Consider the following 18,122-nt stretch of genomic DNA (forward strand, 5'->3'; position numbering starts at 1 on the left):
CCATACTTGATGATATTTTGGTAGTTTAGTCAAAAATAGTTGTACAAAAACTTTACTACAAGGTTAGTTGCACCAAATTCAAACTGAACGTTCAATTTAGAATGAAACCCTTTGGTTTTGGCTGCGTACCAGCAGTTGGATTCTTCAATTCTCTGACAGGAACGTCTTGGCAAATATAAATCTGTACCAATCTGAATGAAAAACAGTATGTACACATTTCCATTATTTGACTAAACATTCAAGATTTAGTTTTCTTGTCCAAACTTGATTTATATTGAATAAACTGACTGGCAACCCAAAAGACAAGGAAAGAAATAAATCAAATCCCGGTCCTCAGCTGATTGTGATGCAGGTCAGCTCAAAGGTCATACAAGCTCCGATTGATGAGAAAAATCAAGGATGGCGGCTGATTTGGTGCCAACTCTGACTTTGACTATTTATTTTCTTTCGTCCCAAAAAATGGATTTCCTGTCCCTTGCTGTGCTACATATATTGAAAACAACAAAAAAAAAATACTACTACAAAAGAAACTTATGCTGAATTGGATATATGTGTCATAGTTTACTTGCTGAATCAAGTTTGTCCAATGAATGTGTAACTTCAAGAAAACATACTGCGGTATTATCACCATACCTTCCTGCACAGCCTGAAAAGGGTTGTTCCCATCAACGAATTCCACAGAGATGGTGATCTTTTCTGTTTCCAGGATCTCATTGTTCAAATTGAGATCTGCCACCGCAAGACGAAACACTTCATCATCTTTCCGTGCAGACTCGTCGAAGATGGCACCTGTTGAAAGAGAAGCAAAAAAAAGATATCAGAGAATTTCAGAGAAACTACAACCAAGTTCAACCTTCAGCTCCACATGAGATGGACTATATTAACAGCTACCAAAATCCAAGTATGCATTGATGAGTTCCTCCGCACATTGCAAAGTAAAATTCATCAGATTCCACCCCCAATAAATAGCCAAACAACAAGCGGAAAGTATTTACAGAAGGTTTCATCTTGCCAATGAATATAAGAGGACTTACAGTAGCAAATGCATTTTAATAAATTCTTGAAATATGTAGCCCCTGAATGAGAAAATGGGTCCTATTTTAGGGTCAGTCACTGCCACTAACAGTGACACCCTTACTCAGCCAAAACGTCTGCAACACGAGGGGAAATGAAAAAAGAACTACCGTGTACCAGTAGTTGTAGCAGCCGATAAAGTTCCCACTAATCAATACTACATCAGTTGTACAATTAAATGTCAATCTGCCTGCAGTGCTACTGAAGGAAAAGGAATGAGGCAACATGGGGCACTTGGTAAAGATTTGGCATTTACTTTACACTGTTACACACAATTAACCAGGTATTATTACCCTTTTTTTCCCCACTTTTCTTTTAGCCTCTCATTTTGACCCAGTTCAGGCCCTGAATCCACTGAACTTCTAATTGTGCAAAACCAATGCAGTGAGACACTGCTAACATCATTTCACTGGCTGGAAAATAAGCTTCACATAGTGTTAATGTGTGTGCTTGTGCCTGTGTTTAAGTTACAGGTTGCCAATTTCATTAATAACCAGTCTACTTTGGCTGAGGGCTGTTTTTTAGAGCTCTGCTGCTGTAATTGGTTGTGTACAGTTTGGCATTAATACCACAAATATTATATACCACATATCGAGGCAGATATGCTGACAACATTGTGCGAGAATATGGTGGTTAAAATCATCCTAAAAGTATTCATTTAATGCAGTAGGATTATAGCATTAAGGGTGCACCACCTAAATCAACTTAGCTCCGTGGTTTAAAAAAAGCAGACTAGCTTTAATGCTTTTAGAGCTATTAGAATGTAATTTAACAGTGTGAGACAATTAAATGACCTGATCCGGAATATTATCTGGCCAGCGTTAACCTTGAATGCCAAAATGTTGTTTTTATATACTATATTTCAAGAAAATCTTAATAAAATTCAACTTCAAAAGAACAATTAAGCTCAGCACAGCTTTTAAACACACACCTCACGCAAATCATATGCTGTTTGAAGAGCAGTAAGCTGTCTGCTGTCTCTTCATCAAAAAGCCTCATGAAAAATGAATTCCCTCCATCATCCCGCAGCATCTCAAAACTGTAAATTCCCCATCACTGATTGAGTCTTGGTTGTTTCTCTAATCATGCAGTATATATGAGGTGAGACAAAAAGTCCTGGACAACGCATTCGAGCAAAACACAAAGAGATTAACTATTCTATTAGAGTTGAATTATGAATGAGCTGCAAATCAGTTTGAGGATGACACTGCTGGGAAAGAATTTGTTCACATTTTAAACTAGACATATCAGAGGATAGTTTAAGACTATGTCTAGAGTGGAAATGCATGGAGAGTTGGGAGGATTGATTTTAACCACTGATTCATCACTGAAATCTATTGTCCCTATTAATGATTGTTATTATATATATAATATTATATTTGATTATTATATATATTTAAATTCTGATTCAATTATTTCATTTGCCGCAATGCAGTCATGTTTCCAAAACAATGAAAAAAAATGTAGCTTTGTTTTTCTAAGTGCTGTTTGGAGAGATCTAATGGAAGTTTTATAATATCAATTTTTACAATGCAAGAGAACAAACACTAAATATGTCCTTTAATCTGCGGCTTCCCCAGTGATGTTGCCATAGTGATATTCTCCCTGACATATGTTAAAAGCTGCACAGTGCTCTACAACACTATCTTTGTGTTTGGAGGGTTTCTCTGCATGTTTTTTTTTTTTTTTTAAATCTCTTTGAAATATCCCAACAGGAATGTGTATTTGGGTCTTCTGAGAACAATCACAACACAATTTCAGAACTGAGCAATGTACGCTGTACAAGAGATAAAGATATTTATCAGTTGTATCCCCCCGCCTTTCTCGTTCTTGATTGTTCTATTACACCCATATCTTTCTGTTTAAGACCCGCTGCACCACTAAGTGTAACCACAACCTAACCTGTAAGCTATAAGTCTGCTATTAAAAGCAGCACTTGTTAGTGAAATTGGTGCTGTGGCAGAAATAGACCTAGAAAAAAAACTAGAATGAAATAATTGACTAGAATGAGAACAAAACAAACTTTCATGAAAAGTCTACAAGTCATGATACTGATTTGAATGCTTGGTTAAATGTGTTTTTAACACTTACTCACACAGTGAGGTGTATCTCTACAGGCTGTGACCATTTTCACTGTGCAACCCTGAAGATTCCTACGATCTTCAATATATATATAAAGACAAAAATTTAACAATTACAGGACAACAAAGGATGACTGAATACCTCCTTTTTTCTCTGCAGGCCATTTCAGAACAACATCACCACATGCTTATTTACAAACTTGGACACGCACAGGTATGCACACGCACAAACAACACACAGGATCCTGGCTTCTTCTCTTCGGTAATGTGATTGTGAGCGCAAGCGGCAGACGTCACAACATAAATCAGACAGGAAATAAAAGTACTGAATCTTGCTCCACACAGATTGCCCAAGGGCAGGAACACACACACACAAACACACACACACATACACGCACACACACACACACACACACACACACACACACACACACACGCACACACACACACACACACACACACACACACATTCACTAACGTACAGAGTGTGTGAGCAGACACAGTAAATCATTTTTCCTAACAATCACTTCCATGACAACAGCAACATCAACAACAGTGGTCAAATTAAACGAATGGTGCATCCATAAACAGAGACCCCAAATCATTTGGGCAAGAAGTATTGATCAGATGTCCACCAGTGGTCATGTGTTTGGTATTCAGTTTGTAGTTAGTTTGCATTGATAAAAAAGCAATAAATAACTTGTTTATCTACTTACTATCAAATATACCCTGGGGATGGATGAGGGATGCTGGAGGTAAAAGAAAAATGAGCAAAGGACAGTGTCATCACTGTGAACCATGTATAACTACCTTCTACAATTTTTCATAATACTCCTAACAATATAAGTTCTGAATGTTGAAAACAGTCTCTTCTTTATCTAAAATAATATCGATTCAATTATCAATCATCTACTGCCTGTTGAAAATTGTGAAACCTTTTATTAATAATTAAGAATTTTCATAGAAAAGGCTTTCAGGAGTACCTCTCGACTTTTCTGCATCATCACCAGTGCACTCTCTTTGATACGTATAAGACGTATAAAAGAAAATTAAAGACAAAAAGATGACAACACATTTTCTGGTAAAGCAAGTTGTTCTAGGTATTTTTATCAGTGTTATTTTTGCCATGGCATGTTGAGTAATGCAAGTTTAAAATGATCTAGTGGCCAGAGACGAACTCTTTATAAGATGCTGCACCAGATACAAGCAGCTCTGTGACGCTGCACTTTAAGGTGCAACACTTGCAGCGTTATCCACCCCATTTTCATTTCTCATGATAAAATTTGCATAAGTGCTTAATTAGCACTGAACATGAAGCTCAGCCAAGGCTCTCCTCCACATGATTCGTTATGTATTAAGTAGACACAAAGTAAAATGTTGCAATAATGGAAAATGTGACATAAAGTGGATAAAGAGGTAATGGTTGATTGGAATTATTATGAAAGATCCTGAAGGGGAACACAAATACATTATCATTGTATATTAGGTAGTTTTCAAAGCTTCAGCCCATTTTACTTCAAAGTGGAAAAATGGCTATTTTAATTTTAAACTTATATTTTGAGGAGGCAAAAGAAAGCCTACAAGTCACCCATCCAAATAACGATATGAAATTAGGCCATTCAGGCAGAGAAAGGCATATGCTAAACATACCAAATCTAGCTCAATTTCCTGATGAAATGAACAAATTAAGATGGGACATCATCCAATGCAGACTTATTATGTTCCACACTCTATAAAGATCAAGTAATTATGCCAGCTCCATCTCAGGATAATGATTCAGGACTGTTGAGGGGATGATTGTTAAGATGCGGGGGGCGCCCTATTCGTTAAAAATGATTGCATATCAAAAGAAGAGTGCAATGTGGAAAAAAAGCAGCCATTCAGGTTACTGACTGCTTTGAAGTTGCCATCTGTTTGCCTTATTTCAGGTAAAACTGCTCTGAGCTCAACAAAATACCTCTCCCATCTGCCTCCTGCCCTCTCACTCAAATCCCCAAAGTTCTGCGGGGGATCCATTCCTCTGTCTCTCAAACAAACTCACACACCTGTTGTTGAGGCTGGGGTTGATGACAATAATGTGACAAGAATACTAACAGCCTGACAAGGATAATAACTAAAGAGAAACACTCTCTCTCACACACATACACTTGATGTATTGCTGATTTCAGACAAGGCCAGACCTAGGTGTTGCTGTTTCAATGTGATGATGAATGCAAGGTTGTGGTGATGTTGAGTGATGATGGTGATGAATAAAGAGGGTTATCACTCTGCCTTTTCAAAAAAGTCCAAGCACACGAACAAGCACACATACATAGATACAGTACATATACACACAAATGTAATAACACACAGCTTGTTATTTACAGCAAAGATGTGAGAGCAGGAAGGGAGTACATTCTGAGAACTGGACAGCCCTGAATTAATGTGTGCTTTGCACGTGTGTAAAAGAGGAAGAGGGGAAGGAATTAATGGACACATGAGAGAAGAGCAGGTCAGCGAGGTATGATATGGACAGATAAAAAGATTTCTAAAATGTATCATCTTGGCTCATTACAAAGAATGTCCATGCAGTTTTGCTGGTTATAGGGATTAAAAGTCGCATGTGTGTAAATACTCTATGTTAGGTCAGCAGAAGCATTGTTTGAGTTAACTTGAAAATATGTTGATAGAATATAAGATTTATAGTTCTGGTACTGAAATATCCCTGAAAGTCTTTGTCCACATAGTGCCTCAGTATGTTGCTGATCTAAATGCACCTTTTATCTTTATTTTGCAACACAGAATCATTCTTACCTGCTTACATTGAATATTCATCATCAAAACTGTGTGCATGCAAGTGTGTGTATTAAAACTGTGGCAGTTTGGAAATTATAAACTTTTGGAAACCAGCCATTTCACAGAGACATTGTTATGTTTACAGGCCTTCGCATATAACATATAAAAGGTCTGGTCACTGTGACCAGTAGATATAACAGCAAAGAGCATATGTCTGCAAGTGTGTGTGCACCCAAACTTCAGTGGATGACATAGGCATGCCAAAGATTCCAGCGTATCCCCTGGTTCTTTCAAGGCAAAATCCCCTTGGTAACCTAATTTGTGCAAGGAAAATTCTGCATATTCTTCTACTTTTTTTCCTCCTGTCCCTTTCGCTCGTCCTTAACCTTTATCGTTACAGGTGTGTGAATTGGTTTGGTTTACAGTTAAGGAGGCAAAAAAATCAGGAGAATTTGCAGTCATAGTTCAGCAGTGCTTAAGCTCCTGTCATATAAAGCTGTGCCAAAAGTTCATGCTCTGCCCCACCTTTTTCCCCTTGCCTTGTGCAGACAGAGAGCTTCACTCCTTTAAAATCTATTGTAAATATCCAGGGCTTTGCTTTCACCCACACGGATGAGCATACTGTGGGTAGAGGGTCTGTTTATTCTTCAGTCATTAGTAAGCAAGTTAAACATGCTGTGAAAATCGCCAATTCATCCAAATCATTTTTAAATGTACTATCTTTGTGTGCAACAAGGAATGTGAAAGGTGGACAACTGACTGCAACTTTTTTTTTTGCTTTTTTTGTCAGCCCTTGATAGATTTAGGCAAGGTCCATCTTGTTTGGAAACCACAGCTGACTCAGCTCCCATCTGGCTTGCTTGTACATCTTAAAATAGTATAGCTAGCGGCAAAGAGCCAGCTGTTAGACTATAGGCTTTAACCAAGATATAGATAAATGATAATTAAAGTGAGAGAGGCTTACCTTTTTGACAACTACTGTGCAAAAATACCAACATTTTGCTGCCCTTCCATTTTGTCCTTCTTTGCAACTTGTTGCATAAAACATAAATTACTTTCCACTTTACAGTTCTGAATACTGAAGCAGTTCTCATTCCCTCTACACATTGCCTCTAACTTGTAACCCCTCACTTGATTTTCTCTTCTCATCTTTCCTAAGACACAGCCGCCATACCTCATTCTCCCTCCAGCTTACACTGTAAAAAAAAATGTAATTTTACAGGAAATATTCTGTAATTTTTCACAGATTTTTCCTGTTTTCCAATAAAACAATGGAATTCCAGTAGATTTACAGATATTTTGTAGTAATTTTAGGTTTTATGTTTAAAATCACAGTTAATTATCCGTAATGTAAGATTACATTAATATTATGTTTTTTAATGACAATTTATTGTATTTGTACATCTTCATCTTTAATTTTACATACAATTTTCTGTATGTTTTTACGAGTTTATCACCATTTTCCTTAAAACAATGTAATAACTGTAAATTAACGGATACTAGTAGTAATTTCAATATTTACCTTTAGAATTACATGTAATGACCAATAATATAATTTACATTATTTCTATGTTTTTTACAGGTAATTTAACATGTTTCTTTCATATTCAAATGTAATTTTACATCAAATGTGATGTAATTTTACAAATCTTTCCTAATAATTTAATCAAGAAATGTATATAAAATTACAGAAATCTATAGTTATTTCCACAAAATTTCAGGTTATTTAGCATTTATTTGAAGTGATTTCATGTTTTTTAACTGTACATTACTGAAGAAATACAATTGAAAATGTTATTTTACGGAACGTGTGCTTTAAATAATGCAGTTTTACAGAAAGAATTCCGTATTATTACAGGTTTTAACCTGTAATAATACTGCTGACCAATGTGCTGACCAACATATCATTGGGGTCATCAGGTGGGAACCTCTTTTCATTAGTGTTTCGTCTAGTTGCCTTAATTTTTCTTCAATACCTGCAGCTAAGCTTCTTAATACTTAGTTAAGTCGCCACGTATACCAGCCTTGTGACAGACTAACCTTACAACCTGACAAAATATGCCCTAGAGTTGCAGTACCTGAACATAACGGGTCTCCATTTACCCAGAGTTTTAGGTTCTGGGGAGATGGCAATACATCATATTTTGCCCCTATCAAAAATCTAATACTCCTTTCCTACATACTCCACAGCTCTTTCCAACTAAGCTTTTTCTTCTCTACACCTTCCCAATTCAACCACCGTCCCTGCTTAGCCTGAGCCACAGCCTTTGTGCCCCATAACATTTCCTCCTGTCTACGAATCTGCTCAACAACTAGCTTTCTCTTCTCCTTGGGACCTGCTCTACTCCCCGGGCCAAGCCCCAAGCCTCCCCGGCCTATTTGCACATTACCCACAATCTCTGCATGTCTAAGAGCAATCACTACAGGCACTCTAGTAAACATTTGCTACATCCAGAAATATAACATGCAAGTCTTTCTTCTAAATCTTGGCTGTCTGAATCTGATGCCAAATCATGCTAGTGTGCTCTAAACACCCTGCGAAACCTGGTATTCCTGCCTTCTGCACAGTAGTATCTATTAAGCTGAAAACCCTAGTTCACAGCTACAGAAGTTGTTTTTTTCCCCTTTTATTTTATTTGACTATATTCGCTACATTGTAACTTGGTAAAACTCTGTCAGTTTAACTGGTCAAAATGCATGGTAGAATGTAAATAACTACTATGTCCTGGACATAATTTTATTTGTGTATATAAATACGTATGGTTGTCCTTTACTTTGATTCAAAGTAAAAGACTGAGGAAGAGTGTCATGTTTAATGTAAAGATACTGCATTTGAAAAAAAAAAAAAAACTCATTGTGTACCAGTTGTATCCAGAATGTATGTTATAATGTTAAAATAATAATGATAATATATATTTATATATTTATATATATATTATATTTATTGTGTGTGTGTTAGGGAGAAGGAGTTGCAATATTTCCTTTTTTTAAAATAATAATAATGTGTGTGTGTATATAATATATAATAAAAATAAAATATTTTCATTTATGTATTCATTTTCATTAGAAACGCACTTCATTCACTTCATGCAATCAATCTATGCAGATTTTTCTGTTCAAATTTCAAAGTTGGCGCCTATTTCCAGTTAGCTTCGTCCCGCCCAAAACGACCAACCGGCCAAGTTTGAAGAACACAACGCTCCTTCAAACAGGTTCGTAGCGGGCATGTCATGAGTCAATCACATGAAAGACGTGCCCTAATAGGAATTGGGCTCATGATCTCCAAGGAGGAGTATGAGACACCCACAATGGACATTGTCAACCAAACGCTTTTATAGGTAAGTGTCCCAGATAACGCATGTGAACGATATTTTAATTCATTTTCATACCTCGAGTGGACAGCCTTGAAGCTAACGTTAGCAGCCCTCGAGTGGACAGCCTTGAAGCTAACGTTAGCATCCCTCTGATAAATTGTTACCATTATATAAGCTGTTAGCAGATAACTATCGTTTTGTATAGTTTTGAGACTAAGTGACTGATGGCAACCAGGTCATTTTATGTGACAGCTGAAGTATTTATTGTTAACATGTGCTTTCGGTCAAAGCCTTTTCTAACATGGCCAGATGTTAGTCGTAATTGTGTTGCTCTTTGCTGATATATGTTCATAAAAGTTGTTATCCGTGATATGAATGCAGTCAAACTGCTGTATGCTGCTCTGTGTAATGTCCCACTCATCCTGCATGAGATCTAAGTTTTTTTTGTTTTGTTTAATTAGTTTTGTTCGAGCATTAGCATGCTAAATTAGCCTGTTCACTAACAGCCCAGCAAGTGAACAGACCCCAGCAGCCCAGCAAGTGAACAGATTCCAGCAGCCCAGCAAGTGAACAGACCCCAGCAGCCCAGCAAGTGAACAGATTCCAGCAGCCCATCAAGTGAACAGACCCAGCAGCCCAGCAAGTGAACAGACCCCAGCAGCCCAGCAAGTGAACAGACCCCAGCAGCCCAGCAAGTGAACAGACCCCAGCAGCCGAGCAAGTGAACAGACAGTTTGAAATGATCTGACGATGATCCGCGCACAGTATGTATTGCCCAAATTGAATGTATTCTAAAATTATTTTTACATTTGTTTGATTTGCAAGAAATGGTTACAAAGTTTAATGGCCATGACCTAAGTCCAAATATTGCTGATCGTCTTCATAAGCTCCTCTTGTGCTTCACAATTGTGGAACAGAGTCCAGCTCCCAATCCACATTCATTGCATTGAGAAAAAGGCCTCAAAATTACTAGGGATGCACCGATGTATCGGCTCCTCCGTAACTCAGTGGGGTTAAGCACTTTGGATCGCCTTGTTGCTGAAAAGTGCTATATAAATACATTTCACTTCACTTCACTTCACTACACTATATGGCACTGAAAGGATCAGATATTTGGCTAAATTACAATAAGACTGAGTTATTAAGTGCATATAGACACCTTAATCTGACAAGAAATTGGATTGATACTGTTACTCGGATCGGATCAAGACCCCGAGATAACTTGGTTGAAAGTCAAATTAAACTTGCTTGTAGGCGCTGAAGCACGTGGTGAATCAGACTTTGCGTTCTGCGCATGCTCGAGATTTTTTTCCCGGGGTCGGGAACCGTAAGTCGCCATCGGTTCCCTGTTGTAGTCGCCATCGGAAAGAAAAACACCACGATTAAGAATGCGCCGTTGTGCATCGCATTTGTGCAATAAGCAGCTCATCACAAATTAAATATACGAAATATAGAGGGACGTAGCTTCATCTTGCTCTTCATTCACCATTTTCTCGAATGCCTGAGTTTGGTGTTGAAGGGGTCAACCGGAAGTGGCTCTATCGATTTTGGAAGTAAAACACTATATTGAACAATTATATAAAGTAACTGCTGAATACCTTACATTTACAGAGATTGCCTTCTTCTTTCAAATTAAACAGTTTTTGTTCAGTTTACTAAAATGATTGTTTAATACCATAAATTTACAGATATTATCTTTAAATACACATAATGTATTTTGATGTACAGTGTTTAAGTTTCCATTGTCTAATTCACTGAAATAACTAATACTGTAAATGTGCAGAAATTCCTATTTGATTAAAGATGCATATTTAGTTTATACATGTGTCATTGTTGTTTTACTTGGGGAAACCACATTTATGCAGCAAATCAGTGTAGATGGACAAGACGGTTTCATGAAATGACTACTAAATACCCTTAATTTACAGGGATTGGCCTTAAATACAGCTATCTTTGATGTATTTTTAATGTACTCTGCTTTTTTACCCACTGTCCAATGAACATTTTTAAATCTTGTAATTCTTTAAAATTACAGAATAATACTGTAAATGGGCAAACGTTTATCGTTGGTTTAATGCATTTATAGCATTTTTATACATTATTTCTCAGTCATTGTACATGAAAGAACAATATTTAAACAGGAAATTACTCTAGATAGATGAGGCCATTCCATGAAAAAAATACTAAAATACCCTTAATTTACAGGGACTGACCTTAAATGTAGCTATTTTTTATGTATTTGTAATGTATTTAGCTTGTTTTTCCACTGCCTAATGGTTGTTTTTTAATATACTAATTCTCTAAAATGACAGATTAATACTGTAAATGGGCAGACATTTACCTTTAGTTTTATGAACCTAGTTCGTTTTTACATGTTAAAACTTTGTTATTGTACATGGAAAACATAGTATTTAACATGAAATTACTGTAGATGGACTGGGCTGTTTCCTAAAATAAATGATGTATACCGCAAAATTACAGAGATTAATCTGAAAGTTATCTTATTTTAATGTTTTTTGACATAAAATGTATGTTATTTTACAGTATGATGGCATTCATCAACTATAATATACTGTATTTTAAGTCATTTTGACTGTAAAATTTATTCCTGTATTTTTACAGTTATTGTATGTAATTCTGTGATCCAGTTATTTACTGTAAATTTACGGTATCCGTTTGGAATCTTTGCTGCCAGTGCTTTTACCGTTTTTTTACCGTTTTTTTTTTTACAGTGTAGGGTGTGTACCACCTATTCATTGCCTTTGCCATGCCCTCACTCCGTTTCTACCAATGTTCCTCATCTCTCCCCAATTTACCTCCACCTCTCTCCCTTTCAGCTCCGCCATTACCAATATCTACTTGCTCCTCTATCACCCTCTCTCACCCTCTTCTTTCTTTGTTCGACATGATGCCCTGAGTGACATTGAAATTAAGTAAACCTGTGCCGCTTTGGTAGGCTTTCGCATGTCAAGCAAGCTGACATTTTCTTGAGGAACTATTTACAGTAGTAATGGTTTTTGCATTTTAATGCCACATAAGCATTTAAAACCCATATGTCTGGTAATTTACCTATTTAACCACAAAGCAAAATACACAGCTAATGCACAGATCACTACTCCCTCTCACCAAAAGGCAAACCACGCTGAATAGTTTGCTACAGAGATGCCTGGACAGCTCTAGCTGCAGCAAAGTTAGACACGGTTGTGCAAGATTATTTTCTTCAAGTGTGAATGTTACATATGTGAAAAAAAATTAGGGTAAGCTGACAAAGTTGGTGCTTTTTAGAAGGTCGTTGCGTGTTGGATATGAGTTTTTCATGATTGGATTTCACCATATTTTTTGGGGAGAATGCTAAAGAATATCATGGACAGTTTATGTCAGGACAATTTGTTTTGGATTGATGCAAGAATAAGTACAATATGCATTTGCACATATCAAGCAAACTGATCTGATCCTATGTTGATAAAAGTATTAAGAGATATCCCTTTAAGGTGCATTTAGAACACATAGAATTACGATTAAATAGTTGAATCAACTGAAACCCCATTGGAGAAGATATGTAAAACAGCTTTTTTTGAGGATCTTGAGTCTTTAGGCAGACTTTCCTTATCGATGTTGACCATCTGGTAGGATTTTGCCTGAAGCGCTGGCAACAGGGTCCAGATCTATACACATGATGAATGTCATATTGTATTTCAGGACAAAATAATCCCCTTCTCTTGCCTTCCTTCCCCTTTAAACTGAATGTCTTCAGACATTTATATTCCTCCCTTGCAACTCTTCAATCTTGTGCAATCAGAGCCAATCCTCTTCTCAATTCCCCACAGTTACAAGTTGCAAACTTCTAAACTATTCTGCCCTGTCTCCCCTTCTCTGGCTTTCTCCTTTATCACACCACTCAGTCACATTTTCACTAATTCCATCACACTCCCGTTTGTTTTCCCCTTTTTCGCCTTTTTTTCCTCCATCAGCATCACAGTCTTGTCCTCTGCCTCTTCCAAACAAACCTAGGAATTTTTTTTTCCAGTCTCAGCTGCTATCTGGCAATTTCCTCGTATCCCATATTTTTCGTTATTCCTTTCAATCACACTCACCGCCCTCCTCTGTACTTTCCTTTATCTCATCTTATTCATACTGTCTTCTTGCCCGCTGGCTTTTTTCCTGAACTTTCTGACCTTCTTACCCAATAGATACATCACAGGTGTCCATCATTATTTTAGACATGTTGGTTGATTTATAATTTGTACAAAGACCACTGAGAACACATACACAAGAACACTTACAAAAAGGACAAAACACCAAAACAAAAAGAAACACTTTCCATAAAAAAGCATTTATAAGCCTGGTAGCTAGCAGATAAATAATGGCTTTAAATAACAATTGAGCAGAATGCTTGTGTTTGTGTATGCATGTCTCTTATTTTTCTCTTACTCCTACATTAAGTCTGTATTACCAATTTGTTCCTTACCATTATAAATCTGTCTTCCAACACACAGTAAAGCAAAGTTAGCAACAACTCTGTTGTCCTCATTTTCCCTCCATCACTTTCTCTTTCTCCCTTTGCCTCCATTCATCTCTCTGAGCCTGATGAAACACAATTTCTCCCTTTCACTACTTCTGTATCATACTCACCCTTTATCTGGATCTCTGTAGCCCTATTTTCCTCAAGGCCTCCCCTTGAGTACATCACCACCCCCAAAGAATACCTTCTGTTCCAAATCTGCACTCTTCACGCTCATATGCCTCACTAATACACACACTTGCATGCACACACACTCACTCATTACCAGCACTAAGCAGTGAGTCAATTAAAGCGTAATGACAGACAAAGTAAACCCTATTCATCTCCAAACCTAATAACAATGGTCATTCCCAAGGGTCTTTAAAGCAAGCTAAAACCCTGATGTATTCACATGTGCATCCATACATAGATACCGTTAATACTCTAAAAAAAACATAACAAATATGAGATATTGACTTTATTTCTAGGTAGGGTTAAGTTGCGTTAGTGGGCTTCTAATTACTGTTAGTGTTGGATATTCCTAACAGTATACACAAGCCTTGACACTAACCACATAACAAATGACTGAATAAATTGGGTGTGTTTTGACTGCATGCAGGATCAGAATTTGTGATTTATCACAATCAGAAAGTTATTTGACATTAAGCCACTATAACAGTCAGCTATGACTAAAATTGGAGACAGAAATGTAGTGCAGATTAACGACTTTTGAGCTTTTGTCTGGGATCGGCAAGGAGAAAAAAAAAAAAGAGAAATCTTCAGTTAAAGAGTCACAAACATGACTTATAGAGAGCAATATATCAAGCAGTTGTAGGCAAATGTAAATTAGACCTGAGAAGCAAATCAAGAAGCCTTTAAAATGCGTCCAGTAGACATGCTAGATGCATTTGAATAAGTCAACGTGTTTGACATTAAAACAGCAAATCAATAAAGGTCTTGAGTTAAATTAGGCCAACTGTCCTTGTTGTTGCATATGTAGAAGAGAAACATTACAGCGCAGTTAAAGCTATAATTGCTGATACACTATAGAAGATTCATGAGGCAATATATGCTTACTCATACACTATGTAAAATTAAAAACGTTTTTATTGCTTTTTCAGGTAATGTCTATAAATAATCATTTGACTGACTAATGTCTACATTTTTTTATCATTTTTTTCATCCGTGGAGGCAACAGGTTCAGGAGAGAAACTCAGACATCCCTCCTATTTTTTTTTTAATTTCTTTTTGTGGTCAATCAATTTCTAAATGTGGGTTTCAGAAGTCATTTAGCACGAGGGGAGGTTGGAGGTTGAATTATTTAAATTAACCTTAGAAGGGATTATCTCTCATATTTAAGGTAAATTAGGGTAAAAAATTATCTATATATTCTTTAGAATGTTTTGTTTACAATGTCTAATCACAATGCAAAGTCATGCAAATACTTTAGTACAATTTGTGAGTCTAGCTTTGTCTTGTCAGTGATCACTCGCTGCTGCTGGTTTTTTCTGGTTATTCGTTTTTTTAATCATATATGCATGCACATACTTGATCAGCCAGGACCTGAAGCTGCCATAGTGCCAGCCAAACAGCCAGCCAGAGGAGTTCATTTAAAAGCCAGCATGTCAGCAGAAACTCCCCCCACGCACACGTACAGATAGTTCCAAGAGGCTGCTGTTTTATTCATCATTGCAGTAAGGTAGGTGGCCCTCAGGATTCAACACCCGCAGACTGATGTATCTGTGTGTCTATGATTTCGTGTGTTTATTGTTTGATGGAAGTATGTATATTCCCCTGATTATAAAAGATACGTCAGTGAATCAATGTGCGATTTAATGAACATTTAAGTTCCAGTGTTTGTCGTTCTATCCAGATTCAAATGTTGAGTATTTTTTTTCTCTTCTTATCCGCAAGAGTCGTATCAAAAATAGGAAGGAGAATGGGGAAAGCACAAATCTATGGAAATCGTATATGCAGTAGCCATGCATAAAAACACTTTTACAATATGCTCCAAATCAGGATTACTCATATAGAATGTTTGCAGTGTCACCAGAAAACGGTGTCAAAACGTGGTTGACCCACCGACCTACCGAAACACCTCCGGAACCATTGACATGACCTTTGAAAGGATATATTTTAGCACTGTAGGGCTTTGACATTTTCGGGAAGACATTTTTGATAGGGAGAAAAAAAAGAATGAAAAACACACAACACCCACACACTTTGGGAGCACTTAAGGCATAACTATGCAGTAAATCTGGCTGCTACAGATAGCATGAAAAGCCAGTCTATTGGCAGAATGAAACAGGATGCAACCGTTTGTTTTCCAGTGCTTTTGATACATTTCATACATTTAAATCAACATGCACCATTTCAGTCTATATCAAGTAGTAAATTAAGTTAAGCATGCAACATACACATCATCATAAAAACTATGCAGCTGTCCTTGGTGTAAGGAATGATATAACTAAATCCTAAAATGTTTCCTTTCAAAATTTAGGAGGTAATCATGCAACACACTTTGGCTGTTTTGTGATTTAGCAACATGAATAAAAATAGCCGCCTAAAGCAGTACAAAGAGAAAAGATAAGTATCCTGCGACAATTTAAAGAATTATGTTGGAAGCATATTCATTTTGAGATTAGTGTATTTCTAAAGCAATCTGCTTTGCACTGCATGCAAATTAATCCAGGAGGTTTGCATTTGAGATGCCAATCTGCTTTACCAATCTGTTCTGCGCCCAAGTCTTCCATCACACTCTGATTTGGTCTTTTTAGGGGGGGCTTTGATAAATTCCTTGACATATTAACTGGCAGATATTCAAAAGAGGAGCAAATGATTCCCCTAGAACTTGTCTTGTTAGAAGATCTAGGCTTGGCAAGGATGGTTAGCAGAGTTGGACATCCTGACAAGGAGCTTGGAGTCTTATATACTTAGCTCTACAGTGCTTTCTGATTGAAAAGACACAGGATAAATAAAACATTCTAAGACTCCAATAATCTCCAAGCTAAAACTAAAATTGTAATATGTTTAATCTTACAACTTATTGAAGATTTTGACATAATTTAATGGGTGTATCTTTATACAGCCTAATATTGCTGGAAATATAAACATAGTTAATGGTACCACATTACTCTTTAAGCTGCAACAGTCTGGTTCTAAAATGTCCAATTGAATTATTAATCAAAAGATATCTGTCTTATCAATATCCTGAAGTCCTGAAGCAACACATTTTTAAAAGAAGAGATCATTTACTTTTTCAAATCAGGGTTAGGTTTATCAACAACAGCACCCCCATTCAATGTTAGAAAGACTTTAAAAGGTTTCATTTTGGAACACTGGAGGGACAGACTATATCAGTTAAAAGAAGCACAGATTACAAACAGTCAAACTAGCATCAGCTGTCAATGTGCATTGGATCAAAACCAGTCATGGCATGATTAAAGGAATTTTTCTTTTTATATATATATACAGTATATATATATATATATATAAGTAACTGAAAATAATGTGGGGATAATCACTGTTTATATTCATTCTAGTCTTTTCTCAGTAATCATTCTAAGTCTAAGAATTGTGAGTTTAAAAATGTATTAATAAGTTAATAGTTGCAAGTGGTTCAGTTCCAGCTACATGATGCGTGAAATTTGAATTTCGAGAAACTGAGCTAAAACAACACGAGGAACAGAACAGCAAAGATAATAGTTGGCTACATTAACTGGCTTGAGTCACTTGACTGTTTATGGTGCTTTGCACTCTGTCTCATAGTAAATCTTGAACTCATCAAATCAAGAATGGAATAGAATGAGCACATATTGAGGGATAGATGGGGAAGCTGAGATAAAATAACAGAACATTAGGGAAAAAGAAGTATCCAGGCAGATAAACATGTAAGGCAGTAAAGGACTGCAGGTGTTAGCATTATCGCCTCAAGTACAATTTGCACCTACCTTAAGAGTATGAAGTTTGCATGTGCCTGCATGGACATCCTCCAGGTGCTTAGTTTTCCCCCATAATCTAAAGATATATGTCTGCTAGATTATCTAGTGATTCCAGATTGAAAAAAAAAAAAAGATGAAAGCGTCTATGTGTGTATGTGTGTGCATGGTTGTCTGTGTTTTTGGTCTAGGTTCCAGACCCTCTGCCACCCAGAATAGGATACTACGGGTAATCAATGTATGCAGTTTTATTTGTTTGTTGGACTTCTGAGGGACAACTCATGATCCAGAAAACTTTTGATTTCAGACTAACAGGGATAAAAGTTCTTCTTAAGAAAGTATATTGGTCAATCAAGAATGTTTTGTCAGTTTTCACACCAAAATCTTGAAAATCTGCAGATCTGGAAAATGTGTACTGCTATATTGCAATATATTTACT

General features: G+C 36.7%; 1 protein-coding gene across 3 annotated transcripts in view; it reads right to left on the reverse strand.

Moving 5' to 3' along the window:
• grid2 (glutamate receptor, ionotropic, delta 2) overlaps nt 1–18,122 on the reverse strand; it is a 559,974-nt gene that overhangs the window by 468,187 nt on the left and 73,665 nt on the right. For all 3 annotated transcript variants that reach the window (XM_075467787.1, XM_075467788.1, XM_075467790.1), the window contains exon 2: nt 634–789. In XM_075467787.1, coding sequence (XP_075323902.1) covers nt 634–789 — 156 coding nt within the window. The remainder of the gene's footprint in view (nt 1–633; nt 790–18,122) is intronic.

This window comes from Odontesthes bonariensis, chromosome 6, assembly GCF_027942865.1.
Source record: "Odontesthes bonariensis isolate fOdoBon6 chromosome 6, fOdoBon6.hap1, whole genome shotgun sequence".
Taxonomy (NCBI): Eukaryota; Metazoa; Chordata; class Actinopteri; order Atheriniformes; family Atherinopsidae; genus Odontesthes; species Odontesthes bonariensis.